Source organism: Pyxicephalus adspersus, chromosome 2 (assembly GCF_032062135.1).
Source record: "Pyxicephalus adspersus chromosome 2, UCB_Pads_2.0, whole genome shotgun sequence".
In the NCBI taxonomy this organism is placed as follows: domain Eukaryota; kingdom Metazoa; phylum Chordata; class Amphibia; order Anura; family Pyxicephalidae; genus Pyxicephalus; species Pyxicephalus adspersus.
The window spans coordinates 3,654,615-3,678,343 of record NC_092859.1 but is presented as its reverse complement, the minus strand read 5'-3'; the positions used below and the strand labels follow the sequence as shown (position 1 = coordinate 3,678,343).

Below are 23,729 nucleotides of genomic sequence, written 5' to 3'. Positions count from 1 at the left end.
TTCTGTACCATGGAAGGAAAGGTATGGTTAGTTCTCTAGGATGGAGGATTTGCAACGGTAGGTTCTGCACTATGAAGAGGCCAAAAGTGTTGGTTATCTGCCAATGGTTGGGTCCGTATCAAAAAGAGTCACTGAAGGTTGGTTCTGTATCTTGGAGTAACTGTTAGAATTGATTGTATACCATGGAGAAAAAGTAAGGGTTGGCACTGTTCCACTGAAGGACAGGTAAGGTCAGTTGTTTACCATGGAGGATCAGCAAGGGTTGGTTCTGCATTGTGGAGCTCCTGGAGCTAAGTGTTGGTTTTCTATCATTGGAAGTCAGCATTGGTTGGTTCTGTAGCATAAAGAGTTACTGAAGGTTGGTTCTATATCATGGAGTTACTGTTAGGATTGATTGTATATAAAATAAACTTTATGGTTGCTTCTGTCCCATGGAGAAACTCACTGGTTGCTTCTGTCCCATGGAGAAACTCCATGGTTGCTTCTGTCCCATGGAGAAACTCCATGGTTGCTTCTGTCACACGGAGAAACTCTATGGTTGCTTCTGTCACATGGAGAAACTCTATGGTTGCTTCTGTCACATGGAGAAACTCTATGGTTGCTTCTGTCACATGGAGAAACTCTATGGTTGCTTCTGTCATATGGAGAAACTCTATGGTTGCTTCTGTCCCATGGAGAAATTCTATGGTTGCTTCTGTCCCATGGAGAAACTCTGTGGTTCCTTCTGTCCCATGGAGAAACTCTGTGCTTGCTTCTGACCCATGGAGAAACTCTATGGTTGCTTCTGTCACATGGAGAAACTCTATGATTGCTTCTGTCACATGGAGAAACTCTATGGTTGCTTCTGTCACATGGCCCATGGAGAGCCTCTATGGTTGCTTCTGTCCCATGGAGAGCCTCTATGGTTGCTTCTGTCCCATGGAGAGCCTCCATGGTTGCTTCTGTCCCATGGAGAGCCTCCATGGTTGCTTCTGTCCCATGGAGAGCCTCCATGGTTGCTTCTGTCCATGGAGAAACTCTTAAGGTTGTCTCTCTATAGTGCAGACTCTGAGATTTAGCTGGATGATGCTGACATGAAACTTCACATTCCATTTTATAGAGCAATTCTGATCTTTGGCTGTACAGATTTTCTGAGGTCTGACTTTATGCTGTGCGGGAAATGTAATGTTTAGTCATGTCTTCTCCTGGGATTGGCTGTGTGTTAGATATCATGAATGTTTGTTTTTAACATTTTGGTTCGAAATCATGAATTCAAGAAAAATGTGAGGGTCAGGTTTATATTGATCAAGTCGTTGGGTCGCAAATTGGGCATCAACACTAAAGCTTGGTTGAGTATTGCTCATAGACCATGAGGTTTGGTTGCGCTTGCTGGGAGAACATTGTGAAGAAATTGTTTTGGCCAAACTTTAGCAGAGACTCCGAGGTTTGGTCATTCATAGCTTAGGCACTGAGAAGTTTATTATTGCAGTATGCATATATGAAGATTGTATGGGTCTTGTACAACATACGAAAAAAAAGAGCTTTGCCTCTGTATTGTGGCACTTGTATGCTTTGGTTGTGTATGGTACAATTATTCTGATATGGATGAACAGGAAGGGTGAGGTTTGGGTATTCTTTGGCAAATCCAAAGTTTTCCTTATTGGAAGAAGTTACTCATTGTGCAGAATGTATGGATTGGAAGGACATTGTTTGGAGACAGTTTTACTTGATTTTTTTGCCTACAGGTTTGGCTAAACTTTGTGCCCAGTGGAGTTGTTCAATTTTGTACAAACACTGTGAAGTTTGCTTGTATATTGCACAGAGATAGCAGACTTTGGTTGTACATGGTGCATAGATAGTAGATTTCTGTTGTACATGGTGCATGGAGTTAGCAGACATTGGTTGTGCATTGTGCAAGGATAGCAGACTTTAGTTGGACATATGTACAAGGTTGCCTGAGATGTGTGCAGAAAGGTTGTGCATGGTGCAAGGACCACAATGTTTGCTTTGTATGTGGTGCAGGTGACGGTTGGTTGTGGTTGGACATTCTATAGGAACCTCAATGTTTGTTCATCGTACAGGAGATAGGAATTTGGTTGTATAACGTTCAAGACATTTTTGTTGCCTTCTAAACTCATCTCACACTCGCCTCCCTCATTGTTAGGGGTGCCCATCTCCTGTCACAATCATCTGACATGCAGGTAGAAACGGCACCCCGGAGGGCCAGGCAATCCTACTGCTTATGTGAAATATTCCAGTGGCTGAGTCGGATTTTCCTTTCCTTTAATGAGCTGCCCAGGGAGGGGGGAGAGGTCTATTTTAGTAGGTTGAGGATTATAGGACACAGGAGCACTGACACCGCTCATCACACCAGCTCAGGGAGTTCCCTGCAGTCAACTTCACAAGGAGCTGCCGAAGGGGGTTCCTAGGGGCCTGGAGGATGCTGGGAAGGATTGTACCACTGGGGTGCGTGCCATGAAGGTAGGACGGTGCAGCCAATTCACTTCCATCTCAGTATTGCCTCTTTTTATTACAAACAACACCAAAAAATTGTGAGCGTTCTACATGGTAACATTAAATAGGCAGAGGGAGTCTGGTGTTGTTTTGTTGGTGTCAGTAATACTTTGCAGCGCTCTTCACCCGGCCTCACACAACCTAAGGCAGCCATACACTTGTTTTTATTTCAGTGATGAAGTGAAAACATTAAATCTATCAAATATTGAAAGAAATTATTTTCCGATCAATATCTGAAAGTGTTTCCATTTTTTTTGTCAATGGGTAATCATTGCGTAGCTATGGAATGGTTGGATAGCACTATGAAAAGTGAATAACAAATGCACGGAGTATAGGTCATCCCTGGGATACAATCAGAAAGGATCTTAGAAGTCATTATACCCATGGTATGGTGAATATTATATATACACGATGCATGTACGGGTCAGGGGAGCTTTTTCTATCAAGTTTTTATTTCTTGAAAGCATGTCTACCAATCAGCATGGTGGCTTAGTGGTTAGCACACCGGCCTTTGAAGTGCTGGTTCAAATCTCAGCCAAGACACTATTTGCATGGGGTTTGCAGGTTCTCCCCGTGTCTGTGTGGGTTTTCTCCGGGTACTCCGGTTTCCTTCCACATTCCAAAAACATGCAGTTAAGTTAATTGGCTTCCCCAAAATTGTCCTTAGACTGTGATAACGACTTATGACTATGGTAGGGACATTATGAACCCATTTGATAGACAGCTAGTGACATGACTATGGACTTTGTACAGCACTGCATAACATGTTGGCGCCATATAAATACTGTGTATTAATAATAATGTGCCTGATTTATTAAAGCTCTCCAAGACTGGAGGAGATAGATTATCATGGGAGAACCTGGGTGATCCAGGATTGCAAACATTAGCCAAACAATAACAAACGAGTTTTAAGAACTCCATTCCTTGTTTCCTAGATCACCCATGTTCTTCCATGATGGTCTAAGTTCCCCAGTCTAGGAGAGTTTTAATAAATCAGGTCCGATTATTATTATTAGTATTTATATATTACACAGTATTTATATAGCACTAACATATTATGCAGCGCTGTACAAAGTCCATAGTCATGGCACTAGCTGTCCCTCAAAGGGGCTCACAATCTCAAATGTCCTTACCACAGAGCTTTAATAAATAAAAAAACATTTTTTATATAACACAATCATATTTGTATTCATTAGAAGATAAAAGTTGCTTGTATGCAGATTTTTTTCCCCCAATATCGAAAGTTTTTAACAGAATTTGTTTAGCAAAAGCAAAGTGACCTTTTCCTAACCTGCAGCCTTGTTTGAATGTTCTTCATTACGTTGTTACTAAAAAAAATTTCCTGCCGATTGCACATTTCATGCCTGTGATGTCTTCATCTGGACCATGCGCGTCACCGGGGGATATTTACTACTCCCCTTAGATCTCAGATCCTTTGTCTTACACATCAACTGGCTGCATGTGCAAGGAGAGAGGGAAAAAAAAAAACAAAACCCTTAAAGTAATATTCATTTAAAAAGTTTGCTTTAGATATAAATGCATTTTTTATTATCTAACTTGCTGCTTTGTTTCTTTTTGTTTTTACTCAGCGTGAAAAAAAAAGAATTGAATGTGTTGTATGAGAAATATTTATTTTTCATAGTCCCTGAATATATAATGTTTTATGTGCTCTGACTGTGTGCTGTCATTATATTCTCTGATTATATAACGTGTGCGCGCTGCCTGTGTGCCGTCATCATTCCCTGAATATATAACGTGTGTGTGTGTGTGCACGCTCTGATTGTGTGCCGTCATATTCTCTGATTATATAGTGTGTGTGTGTGTGCGTGCGCTTTGCCAGTGTGTATCCTTTATACTCCATGTGTGATAATTCAGGAGCCTCAAGTTATAGCAGGAGAATCATTATGCAATAACTATTCAAGCATTTAAAATAAGTCCTCTGTCCCACATTCTGCCCCGCTCTTGGTGCTATGATATGTGGGGTGTAAATAAAGATAATTTTCTGTTGTATTTTGTAAAGTTTTTATTTAGAATTCTTACAACTCACTGCTGTGGCATAAAATGTATTGGGGACTGCCAGGAGATGGCACTGTATTATTATGCTAGGTGAAGGGGAGGTGCTTGTCAGAAGGCGGGAACAAGTCATGTAATGGGCGGGGTCCAGCCAGAAAACAGGTCGAATTTCAGGATTTGGTGGGCACTGGTGACTGCAATCAACCAATAACTTCTTAAATTACGGTGGTTGTTGTCTTGGCCCCGCCCACAAGAGCATAATGGATGTTTCAAGCTCTTAAAGCTTGATTCTGCAGTACTTTGTTCGTTTAGCATTACTAGGATGCCTCTGGGTGCCACCATTGATAATGGGGCTTTACCAGGAGACCCCGGGGTGCAGAGATATAAGAAGCCACCTCCAGATTCATGTCACCAGCCATTGTGCAGACCTCAGATATTATAATTCCCCCAGGGGACTGGGTACATTTTATGACACAGCAGTGGATGTGGGGCTTGGCAAGGACCAAGGGTTCCATACACAGAAGATTTGGGCACGGTGACAGGGTGCTGCAAGGGATTCTGGGGGCAGGGAAGTTCTTGATTTACTTTCCTCTGGGATTTCTGAAGTTCTTTCCGGCAAACTTGGCTTTGTCTCCCAGCTCCTCCTCAATCCTGCGGAGGACAAGAAAGTCAGAACGCCATAACACACAATGCCATCCATGAGTCAGCCCAAAATGGGCGCAGGGCAAAGTAACAAAATATAGACTGCTAAAATATCCATTGTTGTCAGTAGCGCCCCCCTACTGGACAGAATGGATACTTCAAGAATCTGCATTACTTGATGGAGTAGATTAAGTGATACATGCTATTAAAAAAAATGAATTAACTTGGGATCTCGCATGTGGTACCTTCTCTCCCTCTACTCACCTCATCAGCTGGTTGTATTTGGCCAACCTCTCTGACCTGCAGGGGGCACCAGTTTTGATCTGAGAATAAAAAAAAAACTTCCCTCCTCCTGTGTCACTGTCTGTATTCGTCTGTCATTTGTAATCTGTATATGTGTGCCATTTGGCGCTATATAAATCCTCTTTAATATTATTAATAATAATAATAATAATAATAATTTCATCATTGTGTCACCCTTTATAATCTTTGCAAATACAGAAAAATATATGTTCATCCACCAAAAACTCCCATTCCGCTTTTATTTGTAAGCTCTTCTGGGCAGGGACCTCTCCTCCTCCTGTGTCACTGTCTGCATCTGTCTGCCATTTGTAACCCCTATTTGATGTACAGCGCTGCGTAATATGTTGGGGCCATTTAAATACAGTTTAATAATATTAGTAACTTCCTGACCAGGCTGACCGTATTTTCATTTTCCTTTAATTGCATGCAATGCCTTTATTTTGCATTTTTGTTGTTGCATTCGCTTTGCTTTATTTATCCTCTTCTGCTGCTTTTATCTGTGCAAAGCAACAGAAATATTTTGTTAAAGTGAAACTAAAATAAAAAAAGCACACTTACCTTTAATCCTGCAGATCCCTTGATGGCACGCTGGACCTTCCCTTGATCCGGTCCCGCGCCGTCCTGGAATTCTGCTTTGAGAAAGTGTTGGGCGCTGCCATCTTCTGTCTTCTTCTCCCTTCTTCTGCTTATGTCCCCCGATCTTGCACCTGCGCAGGTGAGCTAGCTCGTTGTAAAAGGGAAAAAAAGAGAGCCGATCTCTCTGCGCATGTGTGGGATCGGCATCTCCTTCCCTTTAGTGAAGAAAAATGCCCCTTCTGCACATGCCTGAGATCAGAGCATGTGTAGAAGAACAGCCAGAGACTCCCGGTATATTTGAAGTCTTGACCACTGCAGTGATTAGGACAGAAAGGTGAGGTGCTTCACCATTCTGTTCTATAAGGAGAGGGGGAAACATGAGCAAACGGCACCCTGCTGTGCTCTCTTCTATTGACTTCCATTCGTGATCATTGCTTATTTATCCGCAGTGGGCGATTGATGAATGATGTTGGGCTACACACCAGATTCTCGAGTGCAACCTTCTCAGACGGTTATGACGGTTTTGTGTACACAGTCTAAGCCTTATTGTCCTGCCGGTCTATGAGCCTTGCCCTTTACAATATGGCGCTAAGACACAATCTGGAGCATTTAGCAGCAGAAAAGAACCCAGTGGCCCTGATTTATTAAAGCTCTCCAAGGCTGGCGAGAATACACTTTCATCAGTGAAGCTGGGTGATCCTGCAAACCTGGAATGGATCTGGTCCAGAATTGAAAACATTTGCTAGCAAATGGCAAATGACTTTGAAAAATCCATTCCAGTTTTGCTGGATCCCCCAGCTGATAAAAGTGTATCCTCTCCAGCCTTGGAGAGCTTTATTAAATTAGGTTCAGTGTCTGCAGGAGTCATTAAAAAGGTCCTATGGGGACAGATCAAGCTATTAAACCTTGCAATGGAAAGGTTAGAACTGGGACTCACTACAAGTCCCTACTACTCACTACTACAAGGGGGAAAAAGTTCTAACTGGAGTTCAGCTTTTAAATGAGCACACACGTCAGTATGAGTGTATGGCCGCCTTTCTCACCTCACGCCTTCAAGAAGTTAAGAAAGTAGATTTACACATAAAACTGAATGCAGAGACATAATTCATATGGTGCTGGGTCTCCTGGTTCTATACTAACCCATAGCAATCTCTTTCAGCTTGTCACTGATTGGCTGCTCTGAGCTGCAGCTGTCCCTAAAGTTTATTATGCTCCCTTATTCTCCTAATTGATTCCTCTTTCTGTTTGCCACACAGATAACCAATTTAGGATGTCGATTCTGGAGCGTTTAGAGCAGATGGAGCGCAGGATGGCAGATATGAGTTCGGGGCAACTTCAGCACCCGTCCGCCCCTCCCAGCGGCCACCGAGGCGGAGACAATCCGGTAAGAGGGTGCAGGCGTCATAAAACTTTAATTTGTTTTTATTTTATTTACCAGTACATAGAGGGTCCCAGCACAATATCATGCCAGCAAACAACCCATGCATAATTACCATTGGGGTTTATAAATATGTATAAATGAATGTTTTTCTAGCAGTTTTTCTGTGCCCGTGTATTTCAGAGGGAAGGCAATTTGTTGTTCTATAAATTCCAGAAAAGTTCTGCTCATTTCCCAGCGTCTTTCTGTGTCCTTCTTCAATTCTATACAATGTTTAGAACTCGCTCCTTGATGTTCCGTGCTTAAAAACTAAATTGGCAGTCTTGGCTGCCCTGCATTCTGCACCAGGGTATAGGGAGCAAAGCTGGACGTGCCTTTGCTTGCGTGCTCTAAGCATTCCTTACATTACAATGTGAATGCAATTTATGGTTTGACTGTGCTAGAATCTCAATGCAATCTATCAGATTATATTTATTGTACAGGGCTGTGTAATATGTTGGTGCTATATAAATGAACTTTATTATTCTTAATAATAATTATAATAAAAATGTTCATGAGGAGGTTATGCAGTTTTATGTAAAACTGTCCATAGCAGACACAGAGATTGTAGGTCTCTCCATGTGTTGGCTTCCTTTACATTTTTTGTAGAGAGGGCTCATAAGAATATACTCCATGTAGGGTGACTTTGCATGGAAATATCATATAAATAAACAGGAACATTAGAGTTCAATAATTTTGAACATGTTTAGATGGCTCAAAGTGGACCATTACCCAAATGGTAAATTAAAGCGGACTCATTGCCAAAATTTTTACTTTATATAAAAGGGTAGATAACCCTTTTATATAAAGTAAAAATTATCTTCTTTTTTCTTTAAATCACTTTTAAAAAAAGAGAGAAGGAAGCCCCTCCCCTTCAGTCTTTACTGCCATGGCGGTAAAGACTGAAAGGGAGTGCAAAGCCTCCTGGGATACCTATGCCACGTCTGATGCCAGGAGGCTCTGGGCTGCCTGATCTCGTGTTTGCACAGAAGAGGCTTTTTCTTGCAATAGGAACAAAAATGTGCCAACCTCACGCATGCACAATGAGGTCAGCACTCGTTTTTTTTTCTCCCCAATAACAGCAGGGTACGTTACCTGATCTTGTGCCTGGGCAGTGAGAGATCAGGTGACATAGCCAGAAAAAGAAAGAAAATGGCAGTGCCGCACCCTTTCTGTGTGCCGGGCTGTAATTCCAGGACGGCGCGGGACCAAATTGAGAAAAGCTCCAGAAGGATTGAGGGCTCAGCAAAAGTAAAGGCGAGTGTGATTTTTTTTCTTCTCCTTTAACCCCCCTGGCGTTCTAATTCTGTCCGTTTTTTTACGCAAAATATGTTACATTGTTTTTTTTACATTGTAGGCCTATAATTCTTAGGCATAACTCACCAAAATATGTCCAATATTTAATAAAATTTAATAATAAACGTTAAATAAAAAATAAAAAAATGCTGTTAAAACAAGGGTGCATAAAAATACTGAAAACTGTAATATAACTGTACAGTAGCATGTATAATATAGATATTTAAGATTTCTTTGGATTGGACTCAATACAGTTATTTTGTATTAAATCCAATACAAAATTATTTGAATTTCCCGCTGCGCCTTCCGCCCGCACCGATGCATGCACCATTGTCACTGAGGAAACCCCGGGGAACGTCACTGCATTAGCTGGCTGAAAATCTGAGAAAGAGGATGCCGCACGAGCATGAGATCCGTCTGGCAGGACCCCGGGGGACGCGATGGGACAAGGCAAGTGTGTTTTTTAAATTGTTTTTAGCTACCCCGAGTGTGGCTCAGGGTTACCGCTTTTTGCATGTTTTTTTTTACCCCAAGCCACACTCGGGAATACCACCAGGGGATTAAGCATCCTCTGCTTTGACTTTGCAGGAAAAAGCAAGAGGTTCTCTTTAATACATACATCAAACAGCTTGTATGTTTGCCTTTGTTCGTGGAAGAGGAATATCTATTAATTCCTGCTACAAGGGCCATATGGCTGTTGCTGCTCCCTTATGTCATTTTTGTTAGGTCTAACCTAATAAGTAAACATTCACAAAGCAGAGTTTTTGTAAAAAGGATAAAAAATGATTAAAGGTCCAAAGAACCTTTACTAGAGAAAACACTGCTTAAGGTTTCTTCTAGTGTTGGTCACACATCTGAAATCCTAGGCACTTGGTACTTTGATTTCTGTTGAAGAGTAAGATCAGCCATTGTGAACTTTCTCCTTCCATTCAGCATAAATCTTATATTATACAGTATTTGCCTTCTTACATGCCGTCAGCACTGGAGGGAGCTTTATGCCCCTTAGCCCTTCTGCTTTAGCCAACAAGACCTTCAATACGTGTAAGCCTACCAGTGCTTACGTTCTGTCCATCCATGTATCGGTGAATGTGCCCTGTTTGACAATGTCTGATACCGGCCCCCTTATACCCGGCTCCACTCCTGTCTATATATCCCGATCTGTCTCATTTTGCCAAAGCCTTCTAAGAACTGGGTAAGGACTGGGAGATGTTTTCATGGCTGGGTGTTGAGACCGTTTCCCTTTGATGTTTGCTATTTTTATACTTATAATAAACTAGCTAAGACAGAGCTGGACAGATCCCAGCATCCTGGTCACCAGAGAGCTTACAGCCAAATAATATGCCCGCACTCCCTGTACAAATAAAACTGAACTCTGGGGATGTTTTATACTACCCTGGCAGTGGGTAAATGGCTATTCTTGCTGCGGTTACCATTACTTCCTGGTACCTCCAATGTCCAGGACACACTACCCGCTCAGATTTGTGCTACCCTTCAAGTTAGCGTGTGCGGTGACATCATGGGATAGCATGATATGACAGCTGTGTCTGCTCATCATATACCGCTACAACAATGTTACACATCTTCTAAACCCTGTACAGAGGACCCTTATTGCTATCAGCACTCCGAATTCCAACCCCCTAGCCTTTGGGAGATTTAAGATATGAGGTGACCAAGTTACAAAACATTAAAGCAAATAGGCATCTTTTCTTACTTATGGGGTGCTACTGCAAGACCAGGCACCCCAGCATGCTTAATTTAGGGCCCCTGAGAGTCAATGGTCTTGAAATAGCACCTTTGTTTTAAAGTTTCTTGTGACCCCGTCTTGAATCCCCAAAAGGCTAGGGGGTTTACTAAGATAAAGGTCCCCTGTATACCCAGAAAATGTTATGTTCATGCAACATATAGTGTAGGAGACATGAGAGATGGAACACAGTGAGTTTTAGGTGCCATGGTTTTGTGCTACGGATTGGCACTGCACATGCCCATTTAATGGGTAGCACAAATCACAGGGGTTGCATGATCTGATAGGACACCAGCTGCCAATGCTTTCCCCTATTTGGGGACGGGTCTTGGTCATCCTCAATTACAAAGCAGGAGAGCATTGGTTTTCTATAGTATGTGATGATGTCAGATGCTACAACTAGTGAAGAGCAGCAGCTTAGAGAACCAGTCCCATGGAAAGGTGGAGTCAGCGGGCGTGAAGGGTAACGTAAGTAAAGTTTCCTCCTTTAGCTACCCTTGGCACAGAACAAGCATGTGACCCTTTGCAGTGTGAGAGGAAAACTCCACTACTAGGATATGATTGAAATAGAGTTCAGCTTTCAATCTAAATTCATTCCAGTTGCCATTTTTAAAGCCTCCTCTCGAATTGGCTGTCTGATCATTACTTTCACATGCTTAGGACCTCCATAGTGAATTGTTATAAGTCATTTCTAATTAAACCTAAAATTGACCTTATAGGAATTGAATATAAATTCTCTCAACTCGCTGATTTTTCAAACAAAAACTTGACCGCTGTAAATGAGGCGACAGTAAAGGAATAAATTATTCCAATAGTCGATATATGTGTTGGTGACATTGGACTAGATGACCATGGGTTCATTCTAACTCTTTGTAAGAGTCTGACTCCTTTTACAAAGGAATACCTGGTTCCTAAGTACATGCTTCCCTTGAGGTTACCAGGACTGAATGAACTTGCTAGAAGTTTATAAATAAATTACGTCATTCCGGCCAATAAAGATGGCTGTAGATCACAAGAGAAGAAGGAAGAAGATGGCAGCTTTTGTGATGGAATGGGAACAAGTGGGTGTAACTGAGTTTAGTTCCGCTTTAAGCTAATTGCGATTGTTGAGCTATTATTAAATCTAACTTTAAATCCACTGTCTGTGTTAATGGTCATTTATTTTTACCTCAATATCCCTGTCAGTCTTCATTTCGTCACGGGTGACGTAATCACCCGTGTTCTCCAGAACTATAACCAGAGCTAGGCGAATCCTGTATATTGGGTCTCTTCTGTGTCACAATACATAAAAAATATTGCCTGCCCACATGTTTTTGAGTATGAGCAGAACAGATGAAATATGTCTATTTGAAAATATTAGTCCCTGAATGAATGAAAATCCCTATTATGAGGGGCTCCGACTAGTACCCAGGTCTGTACCCCTGCTGTGCCCATTATGATGGGTTCCCACATTCCCAACACTGAGTTCCCAGGTCTGTGGACCTGCTGTTGTCATTAGGTTCCCACCACCCCTTTGCTGTGTTTGTACCCCCTGGTTATGATGGGTTCCACCTTCCCTACACCCGACAGACTCTGGTCAACCAAAACCCTTCATTAGTTTCTGACATTTCTTAGAGATCCCTAAACCATATGAACTCCCATCAACGAAAACAGTATAGGCGTATCAGTGCCCGGGGAAAATATATCAATATATATAAAAGTACTGTTATAAAGCCTTGTTACAGAAATGGTCAAGTGTACGTAAACCCCAACAATGAACTGAATCTGCTTTAATATGATCTGCTAAATACACCATTAAAAGAGTTTTGGGTAACGTTTCAAAAGTAAAATGAGCTCCAAACCCTTATGCCTTGCCATGAGGAGGAAGAAGGTGTTTCAAAGTCCTTCTTCGTTTTGTAAGGTGGCAACGCTGCCCACATAGATAGGATGGAGAGGGTGTCCCCTAGGATAGGAAGTATGTGAGTAAAGTAAAGCTACAAAGAATTGATAATGCAGCTAACACATTCATTTGATTCATGGTTTTTGTTCTGGGGTTTAGGAATGCACGGCCACGGGTTTGCAAAGCCGATTATTTCTATTTATGAAAATATAAGGCACTTTTTTTGAATGATTTGAGGATTATAAGCCCAGGCCAGGGACGTTTCCATTCATTTGTTGTCCTATGTGCAACTTAAAAACTTTTTTTTTATTAGATTCTGCTTTAGCTGCTGTAATCTCTCTCCCCTGCTACCTGCTAACATGTAATCTGCCATTTGGGATGGACAGTCCCATTCTCTAGATCCACTGGGGTACCAAGAAAAAATTCTCTCAGCTCTTATATACTTCTCTCAACACCTACATACTACAAACCATAAATCATTACGTCTTGTACATACCCCTGAGGAAGCCATATGGCGAAATGTGTTGGGTAACAAGACGTTGCACAGTTCAATAATGTTTGAAAGGTATTGTACGCTGTAGCTACACAGTTCACCATTGAAGTAGTTGTACGCTATTTAGTTTGAAAGTCCACATCCCATGATCATACAATGACTTTTGGACTCCAAATGAGATCCTCTGTTTATAATGTTTTTGTATGACCACTTTTAGGCAGAAAAAAACCTTCTTTTAGATTTTTACTTTATTAGATTCTTTTAGAACAATCAAAGGTGTCAGATTAAGAGGATCAGGTTAAAGAAGAGGATTAGGTTTAAGTAAAGAGGAGGATCAAATAAAAAGCCATTGCATTTTTTTTCTAACCTTTTTTTTACACTTTGTTGATTAGGACCGTTAAATATTTATATAGAGATAGCAAAAAAAAAAAAAATCTTGTTTGACATTACAGGAGTCAAATAGAAGGGAGGTGGGAGAAAAAAATAGGAGGCAGAGCTCACCTTTATCAATAAATTTTGAAGTGGTTTAAATTGTTGATGATGTCCTGCAAGAGTTTTGTTTCCAGTTGTAATCTTCGATAATTTCATAGAGCAATTTTCTGTGACTGTGCAATGACCACTCCATGATGTCTTAATATATCTCACACACATATAGTCAAACATATACAAAAAAGTTGTAACGCGTTTCAGCTGTTCAATGACTAAAACGCGTTAGGAGTTACATTTTTGTAAAATAAAAATAAAAAATGCCTCAATTCTAATATTATACACTATTGCTGTTTTCCAGGTTTATATGATATCTTACATTTCTTCTTATGTCCGGCGTTCTCTTCCTCTACAATCTTTTAGGTGTAATGGGGTTATTAAGTACGTGTAAAGTCTGCAAATTACGTATGGCACATAAAGACGCCCGTCAATCATCTGCCCGTCCGTGCATGCCAGCCCCTGTCCTTTCCGTCCCTCTGCAGAGTTCAACATGTAACCTGTTTTGGTCCCAGTGGCGCAGAAAGACGGGGGAGCTGGGGGGGAATGTCGCCTGTTGAAATTTCCATTAGACGTCATGCAAGATTTACTAAGTGGATTATACGCTTCTTAAGTTACAGACAATATTTTCCACACCGTCTGTTCGCTGTGCCAGGGCCAGCTTTGTGGCTTTTGTATCGCCTTCGCGTCCATGGTCATGTAAACATAGGATTATTTTCCCATAAGCCACGGCCACCTTGAGGGGTCATGTCCACCCAAAACTGATACGTCAGTATTTCTAGGCTTTGGTAAACCACCAAAATCTTTTAGGGGACTCCGTTAGGCAGCACTTTGTCTGATGAAGACATTGGCCAACTGCTAACTACTTATCCTTATGCTATGTACACACGTCAGATAACTGTCGTTGGAAACGAACGATTAACGACCAATCTTTCAATAATCGTTAACAAAAAAAAAGTGCACAACGACAGGCCATCAACACCGATGAACGGGGGATGTCGTTGGAAACGAACGACCGTCCTGGTGGATCCGTTCGGCAACGGTTGTTCTCTTTCAGTTGTGTAGTTATCGTAGATGTTTCTGCACATGCGCGACAAACGTTTGTTGCAACACACAACAATACAAGAATTGTGTATATATGTATATGCATACACAGCACTCCCTGCATCTTTCAAAGGACTGCATCTAGTGTGTGTATATTATTTATGGAATCATCTTTGAATCATGCGCTATACGATCGTTCAAAATAATCGTTGATCTGTCAATAATGGTTGTTTTTTTAATGGCAGTTATTGCACGTGTGAATGGAGCCTTACGTTGTAAATCTGTGGTCATGGTTGTATTAAATAGCCAACTATAGGCAGTTGTGTAATTCATTATGTTACATGAATTGTACAGAAAAGCTGCTGATTCTGATGTGCAGACACATCTAAATGTCCTGGATATTCCAACAGTGAGATCTTTCTGCTATAATTTACAAGACTTTGAAGGATCAAGCCAAGGAAAACGTGTCTCCTGGTTATGGTGCTTGACCCATTTGCAGGCCGGTGCTTATATTTGGAATTTCCACTTTTCTGGCTTGACCATGGTTAAGCAAATGTTTTTTTACTGGGTCAACAAAGTTTCCAATGATGGCATCAACCCAAAATCCATATGGTTTTTCCCCAGTGTCCACGTTTGTGAAGACGACTGGAACCTTGGACCGGGTGCAGACAAACACAAGACCTCTATCACGTTGTGCTACGCAACCATTATTCGGAGTGTTGTCTTGCTTGATAACAGTAGAAATATTTTATCCTTGATTCCTGTACTGCGTAGGCACAACCCAATGCAGACCTCACCTTCCATTTCTCGGAAATGTTGGCAGGAGGCAACAGGCTCCTGTGCTTTGCATTCAAATCCCTACACAGCTCTTGTCCCACGTACCTGATAAAAAAAATACTCCCCCAGCCGCTCTCTCCGCTCTACCGATGACCTACAACTGACTTCCTCACTCATAACCTCATCACACGCACGGCTTCCAAGAGTTTTCTAGAGCTACCCCAACTCTCTGGAATGGTCTTCCTCATCCTATTCAGCTTGCTCCTACTTTCTGATCATCTAAAAGAGCCTTTAAAACCCATTTTTTCAAACTTGCCTACCCGTCTTCTTCTGTCTTTTGAACCCATCACTACTTTCCACCACTAAATATCCCCCTCCTATTGTGTGTTAATTCCCCAACCTCTCCTCTCCTTGGCTGGCCTGGGATGACTTAATTCCCTTAATTTATTTAGTCCCAGCAACTGCAAGAGAAGCTGAAATGTGGCAGGTATCAACCAATGATGAGCTTGGCATGTGTGCATGTGACAGCGGAAGCCAGTGATCAGGCAGGTGAGAATGCTTTTTGCAGAAGGGACATCGCCGGCCCCATTCTGCAATAAAACCCTACCTGATCATAAATATTAAAAGTTGAACGATAGTTCTGCTTTTTTATGATCCTTTCCCTGCACCCTTACAGCTGTGCCTCCATTTTTCTAAGTAAGCTTTCTTTTAAATCAATGTGTTCTGCTTCATCTAAAACACCATTTAAGTGCTCCGGTACTGATGTTGGATCAGACCTGGATCATCATCGACGTTTACATTGAGGTGTTGGGTGGGGTTGGAGTCAGGCCTATGGGGTTCGTACATTTATTTATTTGTGGAGTTGGCTTCACAGTACGCTTTGCTTGGGATAACTCAATAAATTGTGGGGGTTTACTTTAAAAATATGAATAGTATTCAGATGTTTTGGTACCTCAACTGCTTTGTATTCACTGGGCTGTGATTGAACCATAGAAAATGATTACCACGCTCCATGTCTGATGTTCCACGATTTATGTTTATTGTTAGATGCTTATTAATTATCCTTTGCAGTATCCCCTTCTAGTTTGTTTTTGACGAGGTTCACACAACATAATGCTGATTTTTTTTATCTTCAATCGTTTAGATGTCATCTGCAGACTCCTTCGAAGCCCGACTGGTTGCCGTTTGTGAAAAAATGATGTCACAGACATGCTGGGTGACTTCAGATCTTCTGGCCCATGAAATGAGCTTCCGGGGGATGACCCTGCTCCATCTGGCAGCAGCCCAGGGCTACGCCAGGCTTATCGAGACGCTAATACAGTGGAGGTAAGCGACTTTTCTATTTTGTGTAGCTTTTGGGATGACAAAACAAGAAGGCAAAATTAACAGAAATAAAGCGAAATTAAACTAAAAAAAAAAATAACTCACACTTACCTTTACAGTGCTCAACCCAGAAATTTTTTTAAGTCGGGTGGGAAGAAATTGTAGGTGGGTGGCAGCCCCTGTAATGTGACCAAACTCTTTAGTAACCACCCAAAAACAGCCGGGTGGGTGCTGAAAAGCGCCGGGTGGTGCACCCAGCTAAAAGGGCCTGGGGAGAACCCTGCTTTATTTCCGCAGAGCCCCTAATTCATCTGGGGGGCCTCTGTGCTCGTTTGGGTCCTACGCCATCCTGGCGTAGTACCCGCCTTTGTCCTGGCGCACCAGGCGCCCCAATTTTCCTTTGTCTTCTGGCTACTTCACCTGATCTTGCACTGCACAGACATGAGATTCGGTGACGTAGCCTGCTCTAAATAGGAAAAAAGAGAGCCAATCTCACTGGACATGCCTGAGATTGGCCTGTTTCCCATCCAATCATTATTGCTGTGGTCGTGTGGTTTTAGTTTTTTTTAAATAAATTTTTATCATCATTGTGTTTTATCTTACATAAAAGGGTTGTCTGTTTTTATAGGTCCGCTTTATTAAAAACTAACATCGTCGTGTTCCTTTGTTTTCAGAAGCATCCATTCCCAGAGCTTGGTGGTGGAGTTAGAGGTGGATCCGCTGAACGTCGATCACTTCTCATGCACTCCTCTGGTGAGAATTTTATTTTTTACTTCTTTCAAAGCTAAAACAAAAACTGAACAGTTACTACACTAATATTCTAAAAAATCCCCACATCATCTGCGACCTCTACAGTAATTAGATACGTACTGTAGATATACATATTTCTATAGTATATATCTAATTCTTACCGACATGGAGAGCCCACAATATACAGGATTTATAAAGAATAGATTGTCTTTCTGAAACAAAATTCCAGCTTTTTTACAAATGAAAGATAGAAGAATAAGAAACTGAACACAGCTGAGCACAACAGAAATGTGGAAGTACTTGGGGACACTGGATAACAATAAAATAATCTACATTATTATTAAACTGAAGCTGCACAAAGCAAGCAAAAACATTTTCCATCCCTAGGCTCCCCCTAGTTTAGGGCTGTAGGTGCCAAATGCTCACAAGATCTCCCAGCACCATGGCAGACATGGCACCTGATCTCCTGCAAGAAATAGGAAGAGACAGCCAGCTATCAATGATCAAGAAAAACGAAAATGGGGAGCAAGACATGCAGTTGGAAAGAAAAGGATAATAGATGATTTTGCTTTTTTTCATGTTTATTTATTTCCAGTCTTATTTGCTTTAAATTTTATAATCTCTTCTGGGTTCTTTGTAACAGATGTGGGCCTGCGCTCTTGGGCATACAGAAGCTGCCACCCTCCTCTTCCGCTGGGATTGTCGGGCTCTATCCATACCGGACTCCTTAGGCCGCCTTCCTCTTGGAGTGGCCCGTTCTCGAGGACATGTCAAATTGGCCTCTACTCTAGAGGAGATGCAGAGACAGGAAGCAGCACCAGGAAACTTCACTGAACTGCATTCTGGGAGTTGGCACTCATTGATGGGTGGCCAGGAGATTGGGCGAGGGCTCTCTCCGCTATCTACAAGTGCTGATACTGGTAATGCCACTATTCATCTCCTACAAGGTTCAAAACTTAAACCACAGGGGACAGCAAACTTGGTTTATTTTCTACCTTCTCTGTGTGGTTAATATAAATTTAGGTGCTAACTTTGGAAAAAAAATATATTTAACCATAATGAGATAAAACATGAGAGTCATATCTTTATTCGCTTAGGATATACAGAATTATGGAATTGGTTATGGCTTTTTTGTCAGATAGCAGAGGAGGAAGCAGTCTTGGTCTGTGAATAGGGTGACAGTTTATGTCTTGTCAGATAATGAAGGAGGAAACAATGCCTTCATTTGTATTTGCAGAAAGAAGTTTTTTACTCCACATACTTAATCATTCCTATGGAAAGAAATCAGGTATGCTTTTAAATTCCTATGAACATGTTCTCCCTCCAGGTCTCAGCAGTCTCCCTTCCCCCTCTGAGGTGTCAGACGGTTCCATTTCTGTCACTTCCGCCTACTCCAGCAGCTCTGCTCTTCGTGGCTCACCTGACTACAGCCCAGAGAGCAGCCGGGACACTCCTGTAGGGATGTCCCCCAATTCCAGGCTTTTGGGGGCTGCATCCTGGGACTTGGAGGACACGGTGGAACAAGGCCAGTACCTGGACTCCCCTGGAGTGGTTGATGCGGATCTTCTGGAATACAGAGAGGACACAGAAAACCAGGACTACTTGCAGGTACAGTTTCTTTCTTTGTTTCCCTTTGCCTTTCCTTCCCCACACTCTTTCCATGCTGTTTATCTGTTGCTCTCTTTCCTTCCTCCCCCGTGTGCACCTTCATTTCTCTCTTATGGCCCCTCACGTCCTTCCCCCTATCGCCTACACTTTCCCTTGTCCCAGGTTGATATGGTCACCCTCGCAGAACAGATCATAGAAGCCACACCGGACCGCATCAAGCACGATGATTTCACCGCCTCTGATTCTGGGCCTCTCAGAGAGAGATCAGGCAACCTAAGCAAGACCATGGCATGGCTGGCCAGCTACCTGGATACCGCAGATCAGATGCCAGGCTTACCACCGCATGGGTCAGTACATAGATTTATTTGTATGTTTATTGTGGCTACCCCAAATTAAGACACACCCTGCATTATTTAATGAGCCCTGTTTAAATGATCAAGTAAGTGGTCATTTTTGGTTTCACGTCTTATAACTTTGCATTGGGTAAATCTTCGGGGTGGCTTTCGGGAAGGAGCATTTAGCATGGGTCCCCTAACTAATGAATGTAGAGCCTCAGATTTTACCTCCAGTATTCCCTCTGTGATAGTATCACACTCCATTACACATTCATTTTTCAAACTAAAGAATACAAATGATCCAAAAAACATAATTCCCACTTATTTCGGGCCATCATGAACCTTTGTTTCCAGCTTTTGTGATCTTAGACATAACATAAAATCAATCTGTGCTCTTCAATTTGAACAAATTTGTTTTAGTTTTGGCCAAAGTCCACATGGTCAAGTAGTTACCAAATATATATATATATATATTATTCTATTGCATTCTAGTTACAGAAACTGTTACATTTTCTTTAAAATATGTAGGTCCTGTGTCCTGAAAAATAAATGACTATATATTAACATATCAAAAGTATACTTACTGTTCATGAGGGCTACAGTTTAATGATAGGCTTGCATCCTCTGATGCTTATACGTTAGGTAAAGGTGATACTTGCCCCTTCTCTGCAATGTTTTATGCATGTCAGATAGTAATAAAGAGCAGACAGCCATGTTGACACTAACCTGGTATCATCTCCATCTAGGGAGGGGATGCGGGCAGCTCGTGCTCTGGCACGCTTTGCTCAGATGAGCCCCGGGGAGGATGGGAGCAGCCTGGGGGGACACTCCGACGTTGGAACCTTTGGACAGCGCAGCAAGAGGGTTAATAGAAGGTCCATGGAGGGTTTACGTGTTAAAGTGACCAGGTATGAACTGTGTTTGTAACTCTATTTGTATAATTGGTCTTCTGGACATCCATTTATTGTTATCCTTCCATATTGTCAGGTCTGAGGCCCCGCCATCCCCCACAACTCCACCCCCATTAGGGGAGATCTCTTTTGAACGGTTTGACCCTCCTGGTGCAGCTAGGTGGTCCGAGTTCCTCAGTGCCTCAAGCAGCGGACGGATGGAGAGTGAGTTTGCTTTGCTGACCCTCTCAGACCACGAACAGCGGGAACTGTACGAGGCAGCCCGTGTTATTCAGACCGCCTTTCGCAAGTACAAGGTGAGGCTATCACTGCAGATAATATTTTACTGAAGCATTGCATTGCAATCATTTACCTTTATCGTTGTATTAGATGAAAGAAGATGCAATCACTCCTTACATCCTTATTGTTTGTATTGCATACTACTACCATTACCAAACCATGTGATGATGTTACAACCTCTGCATGGATAAAAAACAACAAACAATTATCAGGGAGCCCACTGAAATATCTTCATTATAGTTTTATGGACATTTTGTAGTCATAAACAAAGTTTATCTGAGGAAACCACTGAAATGACCTTTGTTGTGTTTAAAATTCTTAGACCCTTCTAACAATATCTTCTCTCTGCAGGGACGACGGTTAAAGGAACAGCAGGACCTAGCTGCTGCCGTTATTCAGCGCTGCTACCGGAAATACAAGCAGGTAACGGCTTCAGATAGTATTGTTGTCGGTCTGACTTTTGTAGGGTAGATACTTGTTGTTTGTCTTTTCTGGGGCAGGTGGGTGTGTCTATGACCCTCTGTCAGGGCGACACCCTTTGCTGAACAACATACTTCCTGAGTTAGGGTCTCAGTACAGGGAGAAGTCTTGGTTTTTGTACCAAGGTTTGACAAGACATCATCTTGTGTCTAGGAGAATTCTTCATGATTTAGATGGCCTTTTCTGTAAATCATAATATTTAAAGTGGTCTTTTATTTTGGAAGCAAAAGATTAAGGGATGTAATTGCAGGTGACCTGAACTGTGGAATGTTTATCCAAAAACTCCACAGTGTGGAGGCTGCCATCTTAGTAGAGTCAAGGCCTTGTATCCTCATGTCAGAACTCTGATATATTGACAAAGGAGAGGTGGAGGAAACACAGATACACAGATTAAATGAAGGAGTAGCTAGGAGATTCTCGCAGTCCTTGCAAGTACAGCTTTCTGTCCAGCAAGGGGAACAATGAAAGTAATCTCATTCTGCAGGCATTGGATTATGAGGCTGTAGATCTGACTGATGGTGGGAAAAGATTGTTGTTGGAAGTTAACTGAAGATTGGACTTTGATGTTGGTGGGAGACTGAAATATGAATTCATTGTTAGAGAGTCTGTAGATTTTACCATGATGGCTTAAAAAGACTTGGCTGTAATGTTGGGATGAGACTGTAGATCTGATATTGATCTGATCTGATTTCGATGAAGGGAAGGCAATATAAAGCCAGCTATGATGTCTGAAAGAAGACAATGATTTGTGTACTAGACTAGGTTTTACTATGATGTTGGAGAGGTCTGTATATCCATCCATAATGTTGAGGAAATCTGTAGATCCAACTATGATGCTGGAGAAGTCTGTAGATCCAATCATGGCATTGGAGATGCCTATATATCCAGCCATGGCATTGGAGAAGTCTGTGGATCCAGCCATGGCATTGGGGAAGTCTGTAGATCCAGCCATGGCATTGGAGAAGTCTGTAGATCCAGCCATGGCATTGTCCAGCCATCGTATTGGAGAAGCCTGTAGATCCAGCCATCATGTAGGAGAAGCCTGTATATCCAGCTATGGCATTGGAGAAGCCTGTATATCCAGCCATCATGTTGGGGACGTCAGTAGATCCAACGGTGGTGTTGGAGCCTGTAGGTCCAACCATGAAGTAAGTAAGGCGGTGTAGACCCTTTTCATAATATCCAAATGAAGGATAATAGTGAACCTTTTTGTACTAATAGTACCAACTCTTTGAGACATAAAGTTCTCATGTATGGTAAATTTAGGTTAGTCCATCCTGCGTTGTGCTTGTTGCAAATCATCTAATCTTACCTTTCTCCTTTTACAAGCTGACATGGATTGCACTGAAGGTAAACTTTCTCTCACATGACCTCATTCAACAGAGGTGTCCCCCTATTATCACCTAGATAAACCCTTGTTACTGTATAGGAATTATGATTTTACATTGATTTTCATGAACAGTATCAATATAATTGTAGGCATTGGGCCTGATTTATTAAAGTTCTCCAAGACTAGAGAAGAATAAAAAACTTGGAATGGCTCTAGTCCATTAACTCAGGTTCTCCCATGACAGTCTGTGTTCTCCAGTCTTGAAAGGCTTTGATAAATCAGACCCAATGTGTCTTGGTTATACAATTATACAAGCTCGGAAGGTAAGGTAACAGAAGCACAACAGCAATGGTTATGTAGTCCAAAAATATTAGTGGAATCATAATCATAGAAATCCAAAATATCGAGCCAGTACATTTTGGGACCTGTAAAGTGCCACCTCCATCCAAGCTCAAAATGCTAAGTAAGATAAAATGGTGACGTAATTAGGTTCAAGCTTCCATCATCTGATTATCTGGTAATTAATTTAAAAAAAACAGTTTTGCTCTATTCTTCCATTTTGATGATAAAATATGTATTCTTTGGACTTCTGACCCATTGGCACAGTGCTCCTATTTCACCCAAGGTGCTTGTATGGCCCTTTTGTGTTAGAAGCATAACATTGTATTATTATTATTATTACTACGCAGTATTTATATAGCGCCAACATATTACGCAGTGCTGTACAAAGTCCATAGTCATGTTGCTATCTGTCCCTCAAAGGGGCTCACAATCTAATGTCCCTACCATAGTCATATGTCTTTAATACAGTTTAAGGACAGTTTTTGAGAGGGGAAGTCAGTTCACCCAACTGCATGTTTTTGGAATGTGGGAGGTAACTGGAGTACCCAGAGGAAACCCAAGCAAACACAGGGATAACCTGCAAACTCCATGCAGATAATGTCCTGGCTGAGATTGGAACCTGGGATACAGCGCTGCAAAGACCAGAGTGCTAACCACTGAGCCACCATGCTGCCCATTGCACAATACGTAACATCACTGTACAGTGTGCTGGGTGCTGCCGTCCTGCAGGGTAACATTTATGACTTTCTGTCCACTTTCTGGGCCCATCAGATGTTTGTGTTTCTGTGCATTGATGAAAGCATGGCATTTTGCACATTAACACTCGTTATAATGAGCAACAAAAATCAGAGATCTTATTTTTTTGGCACAGAATTTTGTGACGTTGGTTCCCAATAGCACATTGAACAGATCTTTATTAAAGCTTGATATGAATTTGCTATTCTGTCTTTTTATTCCATTTCACATCGTTGCTTTTCTTTGACCAGTATGCACTGTACAAGAAGATGACGCAAGCTGCCATCTTGATCCAGTCCAAGTTCCGCAGTTACTACGAGCAGAAACGTTTCCAGCAGAGTCGCAGAGCAGCGGTTCTAATCCAGCAATGTTACAGGAGCTACAGAGAGGGAGCTCGCGGAGGCCCGGCCCTGCAACATCGTCTCAAGTAAGCTGAGACAGAGTACTGACATCTTGTACCAATCATCACATCTGTGTCC

General features: G+C 41.9%; 1 protein-coding gene across 4 annotated transcripts in view; it reads left to right on the top strand.

Annotated features, from left to right (window-relative positions):
- The window catches only part of CAMTA2 (calmodulin binding transcription activator 2), a 52,428-nt gene that overhangs the window by 27,532 nt on the left and 1,167 nt on the right, over nucleotides 1-23,729 (top strand). For 2 of the 4 annotated variants that reach the window (XM_072399287.1, XM_072399283.1), the window contains exons 12-22: nucleotides 7,284-7,411; nucleotides 16,302-16,483; nucleotides 17,155-17,233; nucleotides 17,874-18,150; nucleotides 18,558-18,838; nucleotides 19,001-19,185; nucleotides 19,920-20,081; nucleotides 20,161-20,380; nucleotides 20,715-20,786; nucleotides 22,173-22,193; nucleotides 23,502-23,677. In XM_072399287.1, coding sequence (XP_072255388.1) covers nucleotides 7,284-7,411; nucleotides 16,302-16,483; nucleotides 17,155-17,233; nucleotides 17,874-18,150; nucleotides 18,558-18,838; nucleotides 19,001-19,185; nucleotides 19,920-20,081; nucleotides 20,161-20,380; nucleotides 20,715-20,786; nucleotides 22,173-22,193; nucleotides 23,502-23,677 — 1,783 coding nt within the window. The remainder of the gene's footprint in view (nucleotides 1-7,283; nucleotides 7,412-16,301; nucleotides 16,484-17,154; nucleotides 17,234-17,873; nucleotides 18,151-18,557; nucleotides 18,839-19,000; nucleotides 19,186-19,919; nucleotides 20,082-20,160; nucleotides 20,381-20,714; nucleotides 20,787-22,172; nucleotides 22,194-23,501; nucleotides 23,678-23,729) is intronic. The other 2 variants (XM_072399286.1, XM_072399285.1) reach the window with 2 other exon arrangements.